General features: G+C 46.4%; 2 protein-coding genes across 9 annotated transcripts in view; both read right to left on the bottom strand.

Moving 5' to 3' along the window:
* The window catches only part of HNRNPD (heterogeneous nuclear ribonucleoprotein D), a 10,486-nt gene extending 3,113 nt beyond the window's left edge, over nt 1-7,373 (bottom strand). For all 3 annotated transcript variants that reach the window (XR_007507811.1, XM_049815272.1, XM_049815271.1), the window contains exons 1-4: nt 6,979-7,373; nt 2,966-3,134; nt 1,983-2,144; nt 705-836 (exon numbers count right to left, since the gene is read on the bottom strand). Coding sequence is in view for 2 of the 3 variants with exons in the window: in XM_049815272.1 (XP_049671229.1) it covers nt 705-836; nt 1,983-2,144; nt 2,966-3,134; nt 6,979-7,178 (663 nt within the window). In the remaining variant the exon portion in view is untranslated. The remainder of the gene's footprint in view (nt 1-704; nt 837-1,982; nt 2,145-2,965; nt 3,135-6,978) is intronic.
* The window catches only part of HNRNPDL (heterogeneous nuclear ribonucleoprotein D like), a 16,384-nt gene extending 2,675 nt beyond the window's left edge, over nt 1-13,709 (bottom strand). The window contains exons 1-9 of one of the 6 annotated variants that reach the window (XR_007507813.1): nt 13,509-13,709; nt 12,795-12,963; nt 12,545-12,706; nt 12,133-12,264; nt 11,904-12,018; nt 10,908-11,075; nt 10,557-10,654; nt 10,073-10,176; nt 9,118-9,386 (exon numbers count right to left, since the gene is read on the bottom strand). Coding sequence is in view for 4 of the 6 variants with exons in the window: in XM_049815278.1 (XP_049671235.1) it covers nt 10,584-10,654; nt 10,908-11,075; nt 11,904-12,018; nt 12,133-12,264; nt 12,545-12,706; nt 12,795-12,963; nt 13,509-13,597 (906 nt within the window). In the remaining 2 variants the exon portion in view is untranslated. Of the gene's footprint in view, nt 1-9,117; nt 10,655-10,907; nt 11,076-11,903; nt 12,019-12,132; nt 12,265-12,544; nt 12,707-12,794; nt 12,964-13,508 lie in introns of those variants that run through there. The other 5 variants (XR_007507812.1, XM_049815276.1, XM_049815277.1 and 2 more) reach the window with 5 other exon arrangements.
* Nucleotides 13,710-13,899: the final 190 nt, after the last annotated feature.

Here is a 13,899-nt window from a genome sequence, read left to right as displayed (position 1 = left end):
TGCAATTCTGAAAAGAATGCTTGTTTCTTTGTACGTCTTTGTTTTCCCTTTGAAGTAGACCTCTGCGGTCTTTTTATGTGGGAAAGGTGAAATCAAATCTGAGTTACAAAAGTACGGTCAACATTTTTACTCAACTTTGTTTTGAAGCTTCCACTACATATTCATCCAATGAAGAGGGCAGCTATAATTTGAGTGTGTGTTACTAGGTTGAATTTCAACCGGGTTTCTGAAAGGAATGCAATTTCCAACAGGAAAGCCTAACTTCCCATTTCATTTTGGTTTTGGAAGCACTCTAAGATAAATTGCCATTTTGCTTAAAACAACAAAATATTTCCATATTGAACACACAAAGAGCCAGCTACCAGGAAAATATAGTGCAGCCTGATACAGCAGATCAGTGACACAGCACTCTGACCACACAGATAGAGAACGTGGGAGCTTCACAATGAACAAATATGCTACAGTCCATCCCTCTCCCCATAGGGGGTGCAGTACAAAACATCACCAGGAACCCCCTCAGTTCAGAATTAGAATTTCAGTAACCTATTCCTAGCACCTATATAAATACTTCGTAGGCTTAAGGCCCACATGTAAGAAATAATGCTTAGAGGTGTTTTCAGACTATGATCCCCAAACAGATGCAACTGATAATGTAATCCCCTCTATTGTCATTGTTCAGTTTCTCTAGGAAAAACTCCACCTACTTTACTAAGCCCAACATTGTGGTATTTCTTTTCCATTATTTTCTTCACTGGTTCCTCCTCCTTGAAAGTAATGAAGCAAAATCCACGCCTCTTGTTAGTTTTGTTGTCCATGGGGAGCTCTATCGATTCAACCTGGCAGAAGAAAGTGATTTTACCTTTTAGCCTGCCACTCATGACACTTAAAAATGTTTCTAACATTGTATTTGTTAACTGAAATTATTTAGACTTGAACATCATAATGTGCCTCCTCTGTAGGGCTTTACATCACCTTCACTGGAAATAGTGTTCATAATTGTGCAAAATGTGAAAAAAATACTCTAACTCATAGTATCATCTGGCCATTCAGGAACTCATGCAAAATATGGTGCACAAAGAATATTTCAGTTGTGCTGGATAAATAAGTCTCAGTTTGACTTTCCGTTTTAACTCAGTTAAGGCTGAAGTAACTAGGTGTTTCAAACCTTGAGCAGACCTAAACCTTCAAGTTTCATGCGAAAAAAGATGTAGCTTTGTGCAGTGCATAGTTCTGTTCATCCACAACAGCTGCTAAAATCATATGTTAAACAGGACAAATTTTATATCTGACCACAAACACAGAGTAAAGTTCTCCTTACATATGGCGCAGGAGACTTCAGCCTAGGCAAACAGTAGTTAGAGTCTATAGTCCAGAGCAAACTGTCTGTAAGGTAGTAAGATGGCAGGTATTTGACAATTGAACTCCCTGATAACTGACTTGTCATGACCTGATGCTGGGAACATATGAGAACTAATAGGGAAGCAGCAGCTGTACCAGACTCACGTAAGGCCAGCTTTTAAGGACTGCAGTGGCATTTTGTTCATCTGTACCACCAAAAACTGGGGACAGAGAGAGACAGAGACTACACAGTTGCATAAAATTTAGGCAAACTGTCTGAATCTGTGCCATAGCAGATCAGCTGGGGTGGCTGAAGAGCATCTCACCCAACTGACCAAAGCAGCATGCTCAAAAACATTGCCTCCCATGTCTGTTCCAGTCAAGACTGCCAGACATCCCATTAATTGGTTCCTGACTCTCTGACTTATCCCAGCTCCTCCTTCCATTAACCAAGTTTATGCAACTCAAAGCCTCTAATTAATATCCTTACCATTAAATTCTGACTACTAAGACACATGGAGCTACACTGGCCATTAAGCTTACAGTAGCATCCACACAGGTTGCATTTGGGGGCTGCTTTTTATTACTAAATTTGTGAAGACAAACAAATTCTACAAGTATAAGCAGTTTATTTCACCACGCACCTCACCAAAACCTCCAAAATATTCCCTTATTTTCTCCTCAGGTGTGTCTGGAGATAAGCCCCCAACAAAAATCTTTTTAACGGGTTCTTTTGTTTTCATGGCTTTCGCTCTTTTTGGATCAATGACCTTTCCATTCAGCTTGTGTTCTTTCTGGTCCATGACCTGTGGAAAATTAAAACACGATCTTACCTGCAGTTCAAGCTAAATATTTCACTGATGTTTTGAGCAAGGCCCAGCTATTTTATACTTAGTTTTTGTTAATACTATCACTTCAATTTCAATACTTTGATTACAGCAATAATTTGTTGCACAAAACCAAACAGTTCCATGATTTTAATCACCATCCACTGACACAGACAGTTCTGACAAAGTCTTTCTAGAGTCACCTGGAGCCACATATCACCCAAGTTCCCTTGAGTAAGAGTATAACATTTCTCAGAAAGTACTCTACAGTCCCATCCTCAAACCTCATGAGGAAAAGAATCTGTACTTTAGATATCACCAACGGCCGATGAAGGTGAAAACTTTTCAGGGTCCTGTGTCAACAGCATTTTAGAAAGGTTAACAGCTAATTTTTGCTTGGATAAAGCCCAGATCTGTCAAAGCCACTGGCTCTACTCTAGGGGTTTATGTTGCAGCTCTGGAATGCAAAGACTTGAAGTTCTTTGTAAACTACTGCTTTCACAGTAGTAGGCAGCAGACATTTATATACAGTATTTTTAAAGCGCTCAAGTCCAGCGGTTTGCAGTACACTCCCCTGTAAGTACCCAAAGCCATACTTTGGGAATCACTGCTGGTCCTGGCCACTGCATCATGAGAAAGACGGTTTAGGAAAAAAAACCATTTCAATAAGCATCTTAAATATATTGTATCCCAGAATCATCTTTAACAGCTCACATACAAACAACTATGCATGCAATCATCTCCATGCTGTATCTTTGCTACCTGAAATCAAACATGTTGTTTCATTACATTAATACTACCTTATCTACGCTCTCCGATTCTTTGAAGAGTACAAAGCCAAAGCCTCTTGATCGCCCAGTGATGGGATCTAACTTCAGAGTGCAGTCTACAACTTCACCAAATTTAGAGAAATAGTCCTTCAGGTCTTTCTTTGTAGTGTCCCAGCTAAGGCCGCCGATAAACATTTTCCTGTTAAGACAAGATGGTTAATCTGTTAACATGTCTTACCCAAAATCCTGTACTGTCAAGCTTTATGAGCTCCATTACCTAATGTAAGGAATAGCAGAATTTTATCAGTGACATGACACACACAGACCTGCACTTTTTGAGAACCTGCTTAAACAATCCCAGCCAGATTAGATAAAGACCTACATGTACACACTCGAAAGTTTTGCACCACCTTCCGCTGCAGTTGCTTACTCTGCTATCCCAAGAAACTACTAAGAGCGACAAAAAGATATTTTACTACTTCCTTGCATGTCCACCACTACTGACCCACCACAGGCTTAATTCCATTTACTTATCTGCGGAGCCTCCAAACAACTGCTTATAAAACAAACACAGGCAGAACAGCTTTGTAAGGCAGCGCAGTTAAACAGAAGCATTTATGTACTAGTCTGGACTGGACATATGCCAATATTAGTAAACCAAACTAACTAACTAAAGTTTAGTCAAGTCTCCTTCCCCAGAAAGCAGTAAAAAAGTACTGGATGGTCAAAGCTTCTCTTTCCTCCCAAAAACATGATATAAACACCTGGCATAATCCAATACAATCATGAGAACATCTTCCCAATATACTACCTGCAGGACCAGTGTTGATGGGCAAATGTGTACATTTTACTCTGATCATAACTTGTATTTTCAAAAGCATGCTGGAAGCTTGGAATCAAACCATGACCATCCCATCCCATTAGTAAGCCACCAAAAAAAAAGGGAAAGAAAAATCAAGAACCACTGCCTCCAGAGGAAACACTTCATGATTTGCATCAACTAAAAATCAAACCAATATGCACACAAGTGAAACATTCCTAGTTATTAGGCATAGGGCTTATGCACCCATTCAAAAGAGGATTTGATTTGAGATGATCTCTTCTAATACTGGTGAAGAAGATTTTACAGCGGGCTCAAAACAGAAAGTATGATCCACTATGATCTATAAAAACGCTTTCTACAAAGCTTTGTCTGTTTTCACTGTACCAACTTATTCCACAATTGCACACACGGTTATCAGAAAACCTGAAAAAACACTGTAGCACATTTCCAACTTCTCCACTTTCCACACACAGTTATTTCTGCCAATCATGTACAATTGTGTTGTACTTCCACAAGTCAAACTCTCTCAAATCAAAAGCTGCTCATGTGAACTAACTCTATTGAATTAGCTGTGCTCTTACAGAATTAACAAGAGCATTCAGTTTCTGACAAACATATCTAACCTCCATACAGATGAGGGGGTTTAGGAGCTTCAGATGTTTCTATAAAAAGTCTTGAAGTCTATAAACAGGAGTACTGATTCCCCATCCCTTTATCCACTTTTTGCAGTAGTTCCAGATGTCTCTCCAACAAAGCACCAAAACCTCTTTCTAGTATGACATCTTTTCACCTTCAGGACCCATATGGAAAAAATGGTCCACACTGGTAAACCAGCAGCCTCCTACTAGTATCGACAGTAATTCAAAGGATTCTTTGCACCCTTGTGTTCATCCATCATTAAGGTTCTTGTTTGTTTTGTGGGGTTTTTTTAAGCAGCAAAACAGAACACCTACAGAGGATGCAGCATCCTATTTCTGACACATGGGGGACAGTGATCCTCTAGCAGTTACTACCAAACACACACTTGCTACCTGACATACAAACCACCTGTTTTAGTTATCAACAAACCATTTAATACAAACATACAAAACCTGGTTTATAGTTAATAACAATCAACTTACAAACCCCTGCTTTACATCACTAAGCACATGACAGACCAAGAAAGTGAGTTTGAAACTGACAGCCCTCTGAAGGATTTTCTTCCCACCATGCAATAACTGCATCTGTGAGTCCAGTTACAGCGCGGCAAAACATGACTGCTTCAACTTGCCACTAAAGTTGACAAGCTACTGCTCCACTGCAAAACTGAGGTCAGATCAAGGCTACAACACAAACATGAGCGCAACAAACAACTAAGGTGCAATGTCACAGTGCTGTCAAAAGCTTGTAAAATATGTACGTTTCCTAAACCACAGTTTGGCTGGTGTAAGTCACATCAGCACATACAGTTTTCCAAAATAAGTTACCAGAAGAGTACTGGGAAAGCTTTCAAACTTCAGCTTAGCTAAATAGAGCACAGACATCACCACAACTAATGGCTTCGGCCTTCCTTTGACAAGCTAGTCACAACTTTCCTGGCAGCTGCCAACATGTGCATTTCTCAAGTCCACCGTTCTCACCAAGGAGAACATGCACACTGTTTTTTCCTGAAGACACTGTCTCTAATTCCTAATGCAAAAGGAAATACCAATGTACCCACATCCAGTGGCTACCAAGGATGTGCTGTTTTACCTCCACTACCAAGAGAGCTGTCAAACACTGTTTTCTGTACAGCATTACCCATAAGTATTAACAGGTCAAAAAAACAATTAAACTAAACTACAAGTCAATGTATGCTACATATAATCACTGCCCAGTGTCACTGCACCACTCAGTGACAACTTTTTCTGGCTGTGTTGACTCAAAAGAAGACAGACTTCCTCATGAAAACCCTTTAATAGGTGTGTATTAAAGGGCAAAAAGTAAAACGAACATGCAAACTGCAAAAGTACTCAAAGCCATTAAGAGCAGGTGAGAAGTAACAAAAACATTCTAAGTTTTCACTAACCCTAGCAAAGGTTCCTGTTCTCTCTTCCTGCTCTCAGCAACATCCTGGGTTATTACAGAAGGAGGAAGGTTTCACAGCAAGTCTCTACAGGACACAGTAGCTAGTGTTCCTTTATCCAGTTTATTTTCTGCCTTGATCAAAACCGGACCTGCAGCTTGAGTTTCTTATTGGCCTGACAAGAGACAGCATACAGCAGCAGCCTGTCCTGTAACTGGATTTATTACACGTGAATTTCACCTGCTATATAAAAGCAACACTACCCCATGCCAAGCATGAGGCAGAAAGACCCTTGGAAGATTAAAAGCTGCCTTCATTCATAAGCTGTCACCTAAAGCAATCTTCCTCACAGGAAGTTTCATGAGAAAAGGAGGAATGATGTAAGGTGAGAAGTCAAGGTGCCTCATGCCTTTCACTGACACGCAGCTGACATACTGTTTATGTTTGCAACAGACAGCAACACTAAGTGATTGCAACCTGAGCACTCAGTTACATTGACTTACAGTCCTTAACACATGCACTGAACATTTGGGGAAAAAAAAAAAAAAAGAAAAAAAAAGTTTGTAGTTTGGCACACATCACACCAGATGTACAAACTGCCGTGGGATTTGGGTTGACAGCGACACGAAACTTTCCCCACCTGACAGCAGCATTTGCAACTCTGTGACAGCGCTGCTCCCACTGATTTCGAAACCGACCCAGAGCACCCTGTCACCCCCGACTCCCTGCAGTGCCGAGGAGCAAACCAACTACCGACGCGGCTGCACTTTCCAAGAGCACACAAGGCCCCCGAGCCGCGTTTAGGTCTGCAGCCTCCAGGTGAGCCGACAACTACCGCCCGAGCCGCTCTGCTCCGCCGGGGGGGCCCTGCTCGCCTCGGTCACTGTCGCGCCGCGGGGGCTCCTTCCCCGCTCCTCACGCCCCAGTGCTCCCGGAAAACAGGAAGGCGGGGGGGCCCGAGCGGCGCCGCCCGCCCGAGCCCCGCCGGCGGCCCGCCCCCGCCGGCTCGGCCCGGTACGTGACGTCGCCGCGGCGCCAAGTAAACAAACAGGGCGGCGAGTGGGGCCGCGCCGGGCCAGGCCGAGCCAAGGGGCGCCGGACCCCGCCGCCCGCCCCAGCAGGACGCCGCCGAAGCGACAAAAGCCGCCGGGCGCCCGCGCCGCCCCCGCCGCTCACCCCTCGTCCTCCTCGTTCTTGCTGGCGTCGATCTTGGCTCCCTCCGACTCGATCCCGCCGCCGCCGCCGCCGCCGCCGCCTCCCCCGTCGGCGCCCCCCGCCCCAGCCCCCGCCAGCCCCTCAGGCTGCTCCGCCGGCTCCGCCGAGCTGCCTCCGGCGCCCGCCGCGGCCGAGTCCATGGTGAACTGCTGCTCCGACATGGCGCCGCCGCCGCCGCCGCTGACCCGCGCCGGCCGGCCGGCGACCGCCCGCCGCCCCCGGCCCCGCTGCCGCTTCCCCGCCGAGGCCCCGGCCCCGCTCGCGGCCCCGGCGACAACACGAGCACGCCAAGCCCTCCTCCTTTCGCTCGCTTTTTTTAATGGCGCCGCCACCGACCCAACCTAAAATGGCGGACGGAAGGAGCGCGGCGGGCGCGGTCACGTGACACCGCCTCGCGGGGGGGGGGGGGGGGCGGTGTGCGCCGTCCCCGCAGCCGTCGGCCGGTGACCCCTTGCCCGGTGACCCGTTGCCCGCGGGCGCCTCGCCGCTCCTCGGGCGACCTGCCGCCAACCGCAGCGCTTTTGGGTTTTTTCGGGTGGCCGCTGCGGAGCAGGGCACGGGGCGGACAGCGGCTCGTCGTGAGGCCGAGCGGGTCCCTCTACAACCGGGAGCTGCCGGGCAACTGCCCGGGGCGGCTCTCCGAGCCTTGCGGGGACCCGAGCCCGCAGGGCCGGCCGGGCGCTGAGCTCCCGGGCACCTCACAACCTGCGGACAGCCCCTGGAGCATCTAGTGCCTGAAGGTACCGCAATGAAGCTTTTACCAAAAGAATAAATCCCCACCCAAATTTAAAGCGTAAAGTGCTACAGGTTGAAGTAAAACTTGACTCTTAGGCAGGTAGTTTTTGGTCTATTAACAAACAAGTGCAATAGCAAAGCCACGTCCTAATGGCAAAAGGAAAGCAGTGCTTGCAGCCCCACGGAGGCACTGCTGGTAAGAACAGCTTCTGCATCCAGCTGCACTCCGGAAAAGTTAGGAGAACCAAGTCACGTACCGCTGTGGCTTCTCCCAGGGGCCGTGCTGCTTTAGTCTGTAGCCAGGGATGTCAGCGAGTCTCCTTGTGTTCAACCTAATTGCTAAGACGAGACAAACCTCCCCAGGCCTAGCAACTGCTTAACCCACAGCAGTTACGGCGTGCAGCCAGCCGTCTGTATGACAGAAGGACAAGAAAATAAAACACCCAGTGGCCTAAGAGAAAAATAAACACCGAAATGACAGTTTGGAAGCTTTTAGAGAAACCTCTATTCAGACTACTCCCTTTAGAAGTTTGCAAGACCAGTCACCCCCATGAATTAGCTATTCATGTTTCACTTCACTCTTCTAACAGCCAAGGTTTATTTTTGATGCACAACCAGGTATTCAAGTCAAGGAAAAAACTTTAAGGCAGGCTGCTGCTATCCTTTGGCCTCAGGCAGAATGTGTATGCTTGCTTGCCCATCCCAGCTGTTCTAGTCAGAAAACAACCTGCTGGCTAAAGCAGTTTCCCCTTCCCAGCAATCATTTGTTCAGGCTTTTGTTATGTTGCTTGCTTGTATACACAAGATGGAAAACCTGTTTTCTGATCCAGCTGAGAAGAATCCAGTGCAGGATCCAAGTTAAATGAATAGATCCCAACTTGTACAGAAATTAGTTGCTGACCCTAAAGTTCAGGAACTTGTAATCGCCTGCTTGCAACTGGAACACTCCAGGAGCAATTGCTCTAGGGAAGTAATTTGGTTTTAGAATGCTCAAGACTATAACTTAAGTGCTTGAAAAACCTTGGAAGGTGATAGCAATCTCACCTTCAAACCCCTCAAGCAGTATTGAGCTGTCACAGCATTAAAAAAAAAGGTACAGCTGTAGTTCTAGATCCCTTGAGATGTATGAAATTGGTCGTACTGTGCCACAGACCACACTCTCCCTTTCTGCAGCTGGCAGGAGACAACACTGCTGTCTTCCACAGTGATGCTAACTCAAGGCACTATGGCGCTCTCAAGACAGGTCAGGAAAAGAAGTTGGTTGTACTGACTTGTATAGACAATAACCTTGTCTTGAGTCATTTATGATCAGCCCTTCTATACAAGTATAGTTATACCACTGTAAGCCAACAGCAAAACTACACATTCACTTAAGTAAGCATTTATTAGAGAATCCTTTAACATGAAATTATACAAATAAAGTTTGTATAAACACAAGTCCACATTGGGTCATAACATGAATGGCAAAAAGAAAGTAAAAACCATAAAAGAAAACTAGTCGGCCGCTATGTACAGTTGGACACAGTTGTGTCATACACTAAAAGTCTTTTACAAAACAGTCATTTCCTCTCATGAAGACCACCCTCCATTCACTCACGATGCGCTGCAAGATGGCTTTGTTGCAGTATCTCTACCTAAAAATCAAGACAAAATGTATGTCAGGTCTGTGCAAGTTACTACAAGAATCGTTAAAAGGTCCATTTTCATGAACTGCTTTAAGTCTTCTATATATTCCTTTCTTCACTGTTAAAGATCATATGCATATTTATCAAGGTAACACAAAGAGGTTTTGTTACCCATCAGTAATTTACCTTCCCAAATATAGCCATTCAGCCCATTTAGGAAGCTGTTCCAGAACAACACACATCTGATTTATCAGGCTCTGGATCAGTTGGGGTTTTTTTTCCCCACTGAAACACTGCCAAAAGGGTTTCCCATTATTTGTTTATCTAAACAACTGCTGTGCAAACACAAGTCAGGTCAATTTAGTTCAAACAGTCCACATGCATATGATCTTTAATGTCTTTCCAGATTTAAAAGTTCGTTTTGGTTTGCAGATTTCACTATTAGCTATAAAAAGAAAAAAGCAAGCATTAAATCTTAAAGAATGCACACTTAAAATGAGGTTCCACAATTGAAATACAACACTAAACAGAAGACCAAATGATTAAGCTGTAAAGGCATTTATGTACTTTAACTCCTGTAAAAAACCATTTAAGTTAAGACACTTAATCTCCAAAAAGATTAAAAAAAGAAGCCAAAGTCTGAAGTTTTCCACTTTAATCTTTACGCTGGTACATGAAGTTGGAAGAGACCATACCACAGGACAGCGTTTTCTGGTGTATGCCTTGCGCTCTGCCTGCAACGTGCGACCCCAGAGATAGACGTGGTCAGGGTGACACACGGCCTGCAATGAAGTTCCCGCTGGCGGGTACAAACAAGGTATAATGTCAGAGTTAGAAGACAACATTCTTGTTTTCCTTAAGTTGTACCCATTTCAGTACTTTACCTGTTAATACTTCTAATAAGTTTAATTATTCCTCTAGACCACCTGGTACACAACGCAAAACAGAAAAACTCTTATGTTTTTCTGAAGTACTAAAGAAGATAAAGTCACATTTTTACAAAGTTAAAGATCTATAGACACTGTAGGCAAAGCTGGTTTAAAAAAAAGTATTTTTTTAAGTTAACAAAAGCTTAATTAAAGGAAAAGTCATGCTAGGCAAGTTTTACTCTTCATTTGTCTATTGATCTTTAAATTAGATTAGACATACTCAGAGTGGACCTTGCACTCATGTACACACCTGTTTCCTCAGGTACTAGGTACTGCTTTAGTACGGCTGGTAGTTGTTTTGGTGATTGCCGCCACCACGGGATGCCTTTCCATATGTGCTTTGTTGACCTGTAGATAACATGGGGGGAGGGGGGAATGGGGGGGGGGGGACACCACAACACCCAGAAACATTAAAATTAACATCCAACACTCTGAAGGAGATTGTTCACATAGAGTACACCAACAAGGCTACTCCTTAGAGCTATGTGTTATGAGTTAGAGGTGTTACAGAACAAGTTCTAAGAGAGGCCCCTGTTTAAAGATCCATGCTACTATTATCTGGAATGAGATCAAAACCTACCACTGTAGGTGGTACACTTACCACTGTAATCTGTGTATCCTGGCCCATATCCGTAATTGGGATAGTTGTACCCAGAATAGTCATATCCTCCATAGCCACTGTAGCTTTGATCACTATAAGCGCTATTGTAGTTTCCATAGCCTTGATCATAGTAGTTATTAAATCCTTGATTCCAGTTTTGTCCCTGACCTAAAACCAAGTAGAGCATTTATAAGCTACAGAACTTATTATGTCACCCCTCTCCTATGCCACTCCATCTAACGGTCTTTGGCAATCTTTCTGTGCCAGAACTATTACCTGGAAGAATCCTCTTACCTTCCTGGGAAAAATAATTTTCTGAAAAGAATTGAGGCATCTTATTTGGCTATAGGAGATGGGTCATAAGATCTTTATTACCCACATTAGATAAAGACAGCAGGTAGTCCCACTCATAGAGCAGCCAGGAAAACACAAAACAACACAACACAACACTGAAGGCATGCAGTACAGCAGCTCTGCTGTTTTTAACTTCCAATTTGGATCACTAATTGCCTGAACACAAAGTTACACCGCAGAATCAGCTTTACTGCACTGTGTTGGTTGTAACTGCTCGACTTTTCAAGACTGAGATGCATTAACCTGTAACATAGCAGCTGATTGCTTCTCATCTATTTGCAAGGTGTAGCCAAGAGACTGTCTTCCTCTTTAGCAAACAGCTCATGGTTTCTCACCCATGAGCCAACTAACTGTACCCCTTCCAATGAAAGGGTAACTGCACTATCCATTTAGCTATGCTGACAACTGTGGGTACAGAAAAGCACCCTACATCCAGCTTGCCACTTCACCACTTGAATGCAAGCAGAGCAAAAAGATATTCTTAAGCTTCCACAAGCAATCACAACCACCAAAATGCCATTTACTAACAGGCTACTTTCCACATTCAACTTAAACATGGTATTTGCATGCATGCAGCCCAAAACCTGGAATATCTACGAACACTTACACATTTACATTAATTTCAACATTCAAAACACTCACCCCGTCCACGCCCCCTTCCACCTCCTCTTCCGCCAGCTGCATTGCTTTTTCCTCCTTTCTGCTGCTGCTGCTGTTGCCTGTATACCTCTTTGGGCTGTGCTACTTTGATCTCACACTGTAAAGACAGAAGTTCTTTAACTGATCAAGAATTTCAAGACCATTTTGTGAGTTGCTTTCAGGGAAGCCTACGGAGACGGTCTATTTCACATGCTAAGAAGAGCTTCCATACCTTGCCTGAACCAATTTGATGGTATCTGCTTTCTAGTAACTTCTTTACTGGCTCTTCATCTGTGTACGTGATAAAACAGAAGCCCCTCCTTTCATTCGTCTTTGTGTCCATGGGAAGCTCAATGTTTTCAATCTGAAATCAAAAGCACCTATCAATAATGCATGAAGCCTGTAAGCAACTTTTTAGGCTTCCAGAACCATTCAGCAGTCCAATGTCTGCGCCAACTGCTTTTGACAGCTATAAATCAATCCCATTACACCACTATGGAATCACTAACACGCATATAGTTTCAAGAGTCCCTAGTTTTATGTAAGCCTGAGCCAGCTCTCTCCTCACCAATTCTTCTGTCTTAAGACAGAGGCAACACTGCACTTGAAAACCAGAGCTGTTCTTATATGGCATTATACTATACCTCGCCGAAAGCACCAAAGTACTCTTTAATCTGTTCTTCAGATGTATCTGGACTCAGCCCACCGACAAACACTTTTTTTGGTGGCTCCTTCCCTTTTAAGGCTTTTGCCCTTTTAGGATCTATTAACTTCCCATCCAGTTTGTGTTCCTTCAGCTCCAACACCTAAGAAGCACACAAGGAAACAAAGTCTCAGATCACTACAGCGACACAGGCAGGCTTTGTGCCATCACTCCACAAGAAATCCACCCACCTTCTCCACGCTGGCAGCGTCCTTGAAGAGCACGAACCCAAACCCCCTCGACCTCCCAGTGACCGGGTCTGTTTTAATCGTACAATCCACAACCTCGCCAAACCGAGAGAGATACTCTGTCAAGTCTTTCTTGCTGGTGTCCCAGCTGAGGCCTCCAATGAACATTTTCCTGAAACGCAAAGAGTACATTCGAACACGCACAAATACGCGTGCGTACACACATACGCACAGGGCTGGGTGCGAATGCACGCGTGGAGCACGCAGCGAGCCCGCTAACGGCCGCAGCAAGCCAAAGGCTATCAGGCAGCCACGCCACCCGGCTCGACTGGCAGGGCCTGAGAGCCGCGCCCGCTCCTCCAGGCGGCGGGGGCAGCACCGGGGGAGCCGCAGCGGCTGTCCCGGCCCGGCCTCGCCGTGACACGTGGGCCGGGTCTGCGCGTCCCCCCCGCCCCGAGCCCGCCAGCAGCGCACACCCCCATAGGCTGGCGGTGACGTCACACCCCCTGACTGGCAGCCCCCACCCCACACAAACTGGGTCACCAGCCCGGGACACAAAGGCGGGCGCGGCCATTGGCGTGGGGGAGGCCCCGCCCCGCCAGGTCCCGCCCCCCCCCCGGCCCCCCCGAGCGCCCGAGCCGCCCCCCCCGCCCCGCTCCCCCGCGCGGCCCAGGAGGGCGGGTGAGGGAGATGGAGACGCGACCCCCCCAGCTCTACCCGTCGTCCTGCTGGTTCTTGCTTGCGTTGATCTTGGAGCCCTCGGCGAACTCCTCCGGGCCGCCGCTCATCTCGGTCGCGTCCTCCATGGCAGGGCGAGGGCGGCGGGGCTGCTCAGGCGAGCGGCGGAGACGGCGGAGACCTGCGCGAGCGAGAAAATGGCGGCGGAAGAGATCCGGGCACCGCCTGCGCCGCCTTTATATACCCGCGCCGGCAGCCAATCAGCGCCGCCCTCTCGCCCCGCGCCGCAGTGCCCCTGGCGGTTTCCGGCGGGCCTGCAGCACCCGCCCGCCGGCGGGCGGCCGCCCCCCCACCCCGGCCGCGGCCCCGGCCCCGGGCGCGGCCGCTCCGTGTGCGGCGCCGGTACACCCGTGCCCTGCCGCGGTGGCCT

The sequence above is a fragment of the Accipiter gentilis genome, chromosome 12 (assembly GCF_929443795.1).
Source record: "Accipiter gentilis chromosome 12, bAccGen1.1, whole genome shotgun sequence".
NCBI classification, from domain to species: Eukaryota; Metazoa; Chordata; class Aves; order Accipitriformes; family Accipitridae; genus Astur; species Astur gentilis.
Note: the sequence above shows the minus strand (reverse complement) of the source record. Positions and strands in the feature narration are given on the sequence as shown.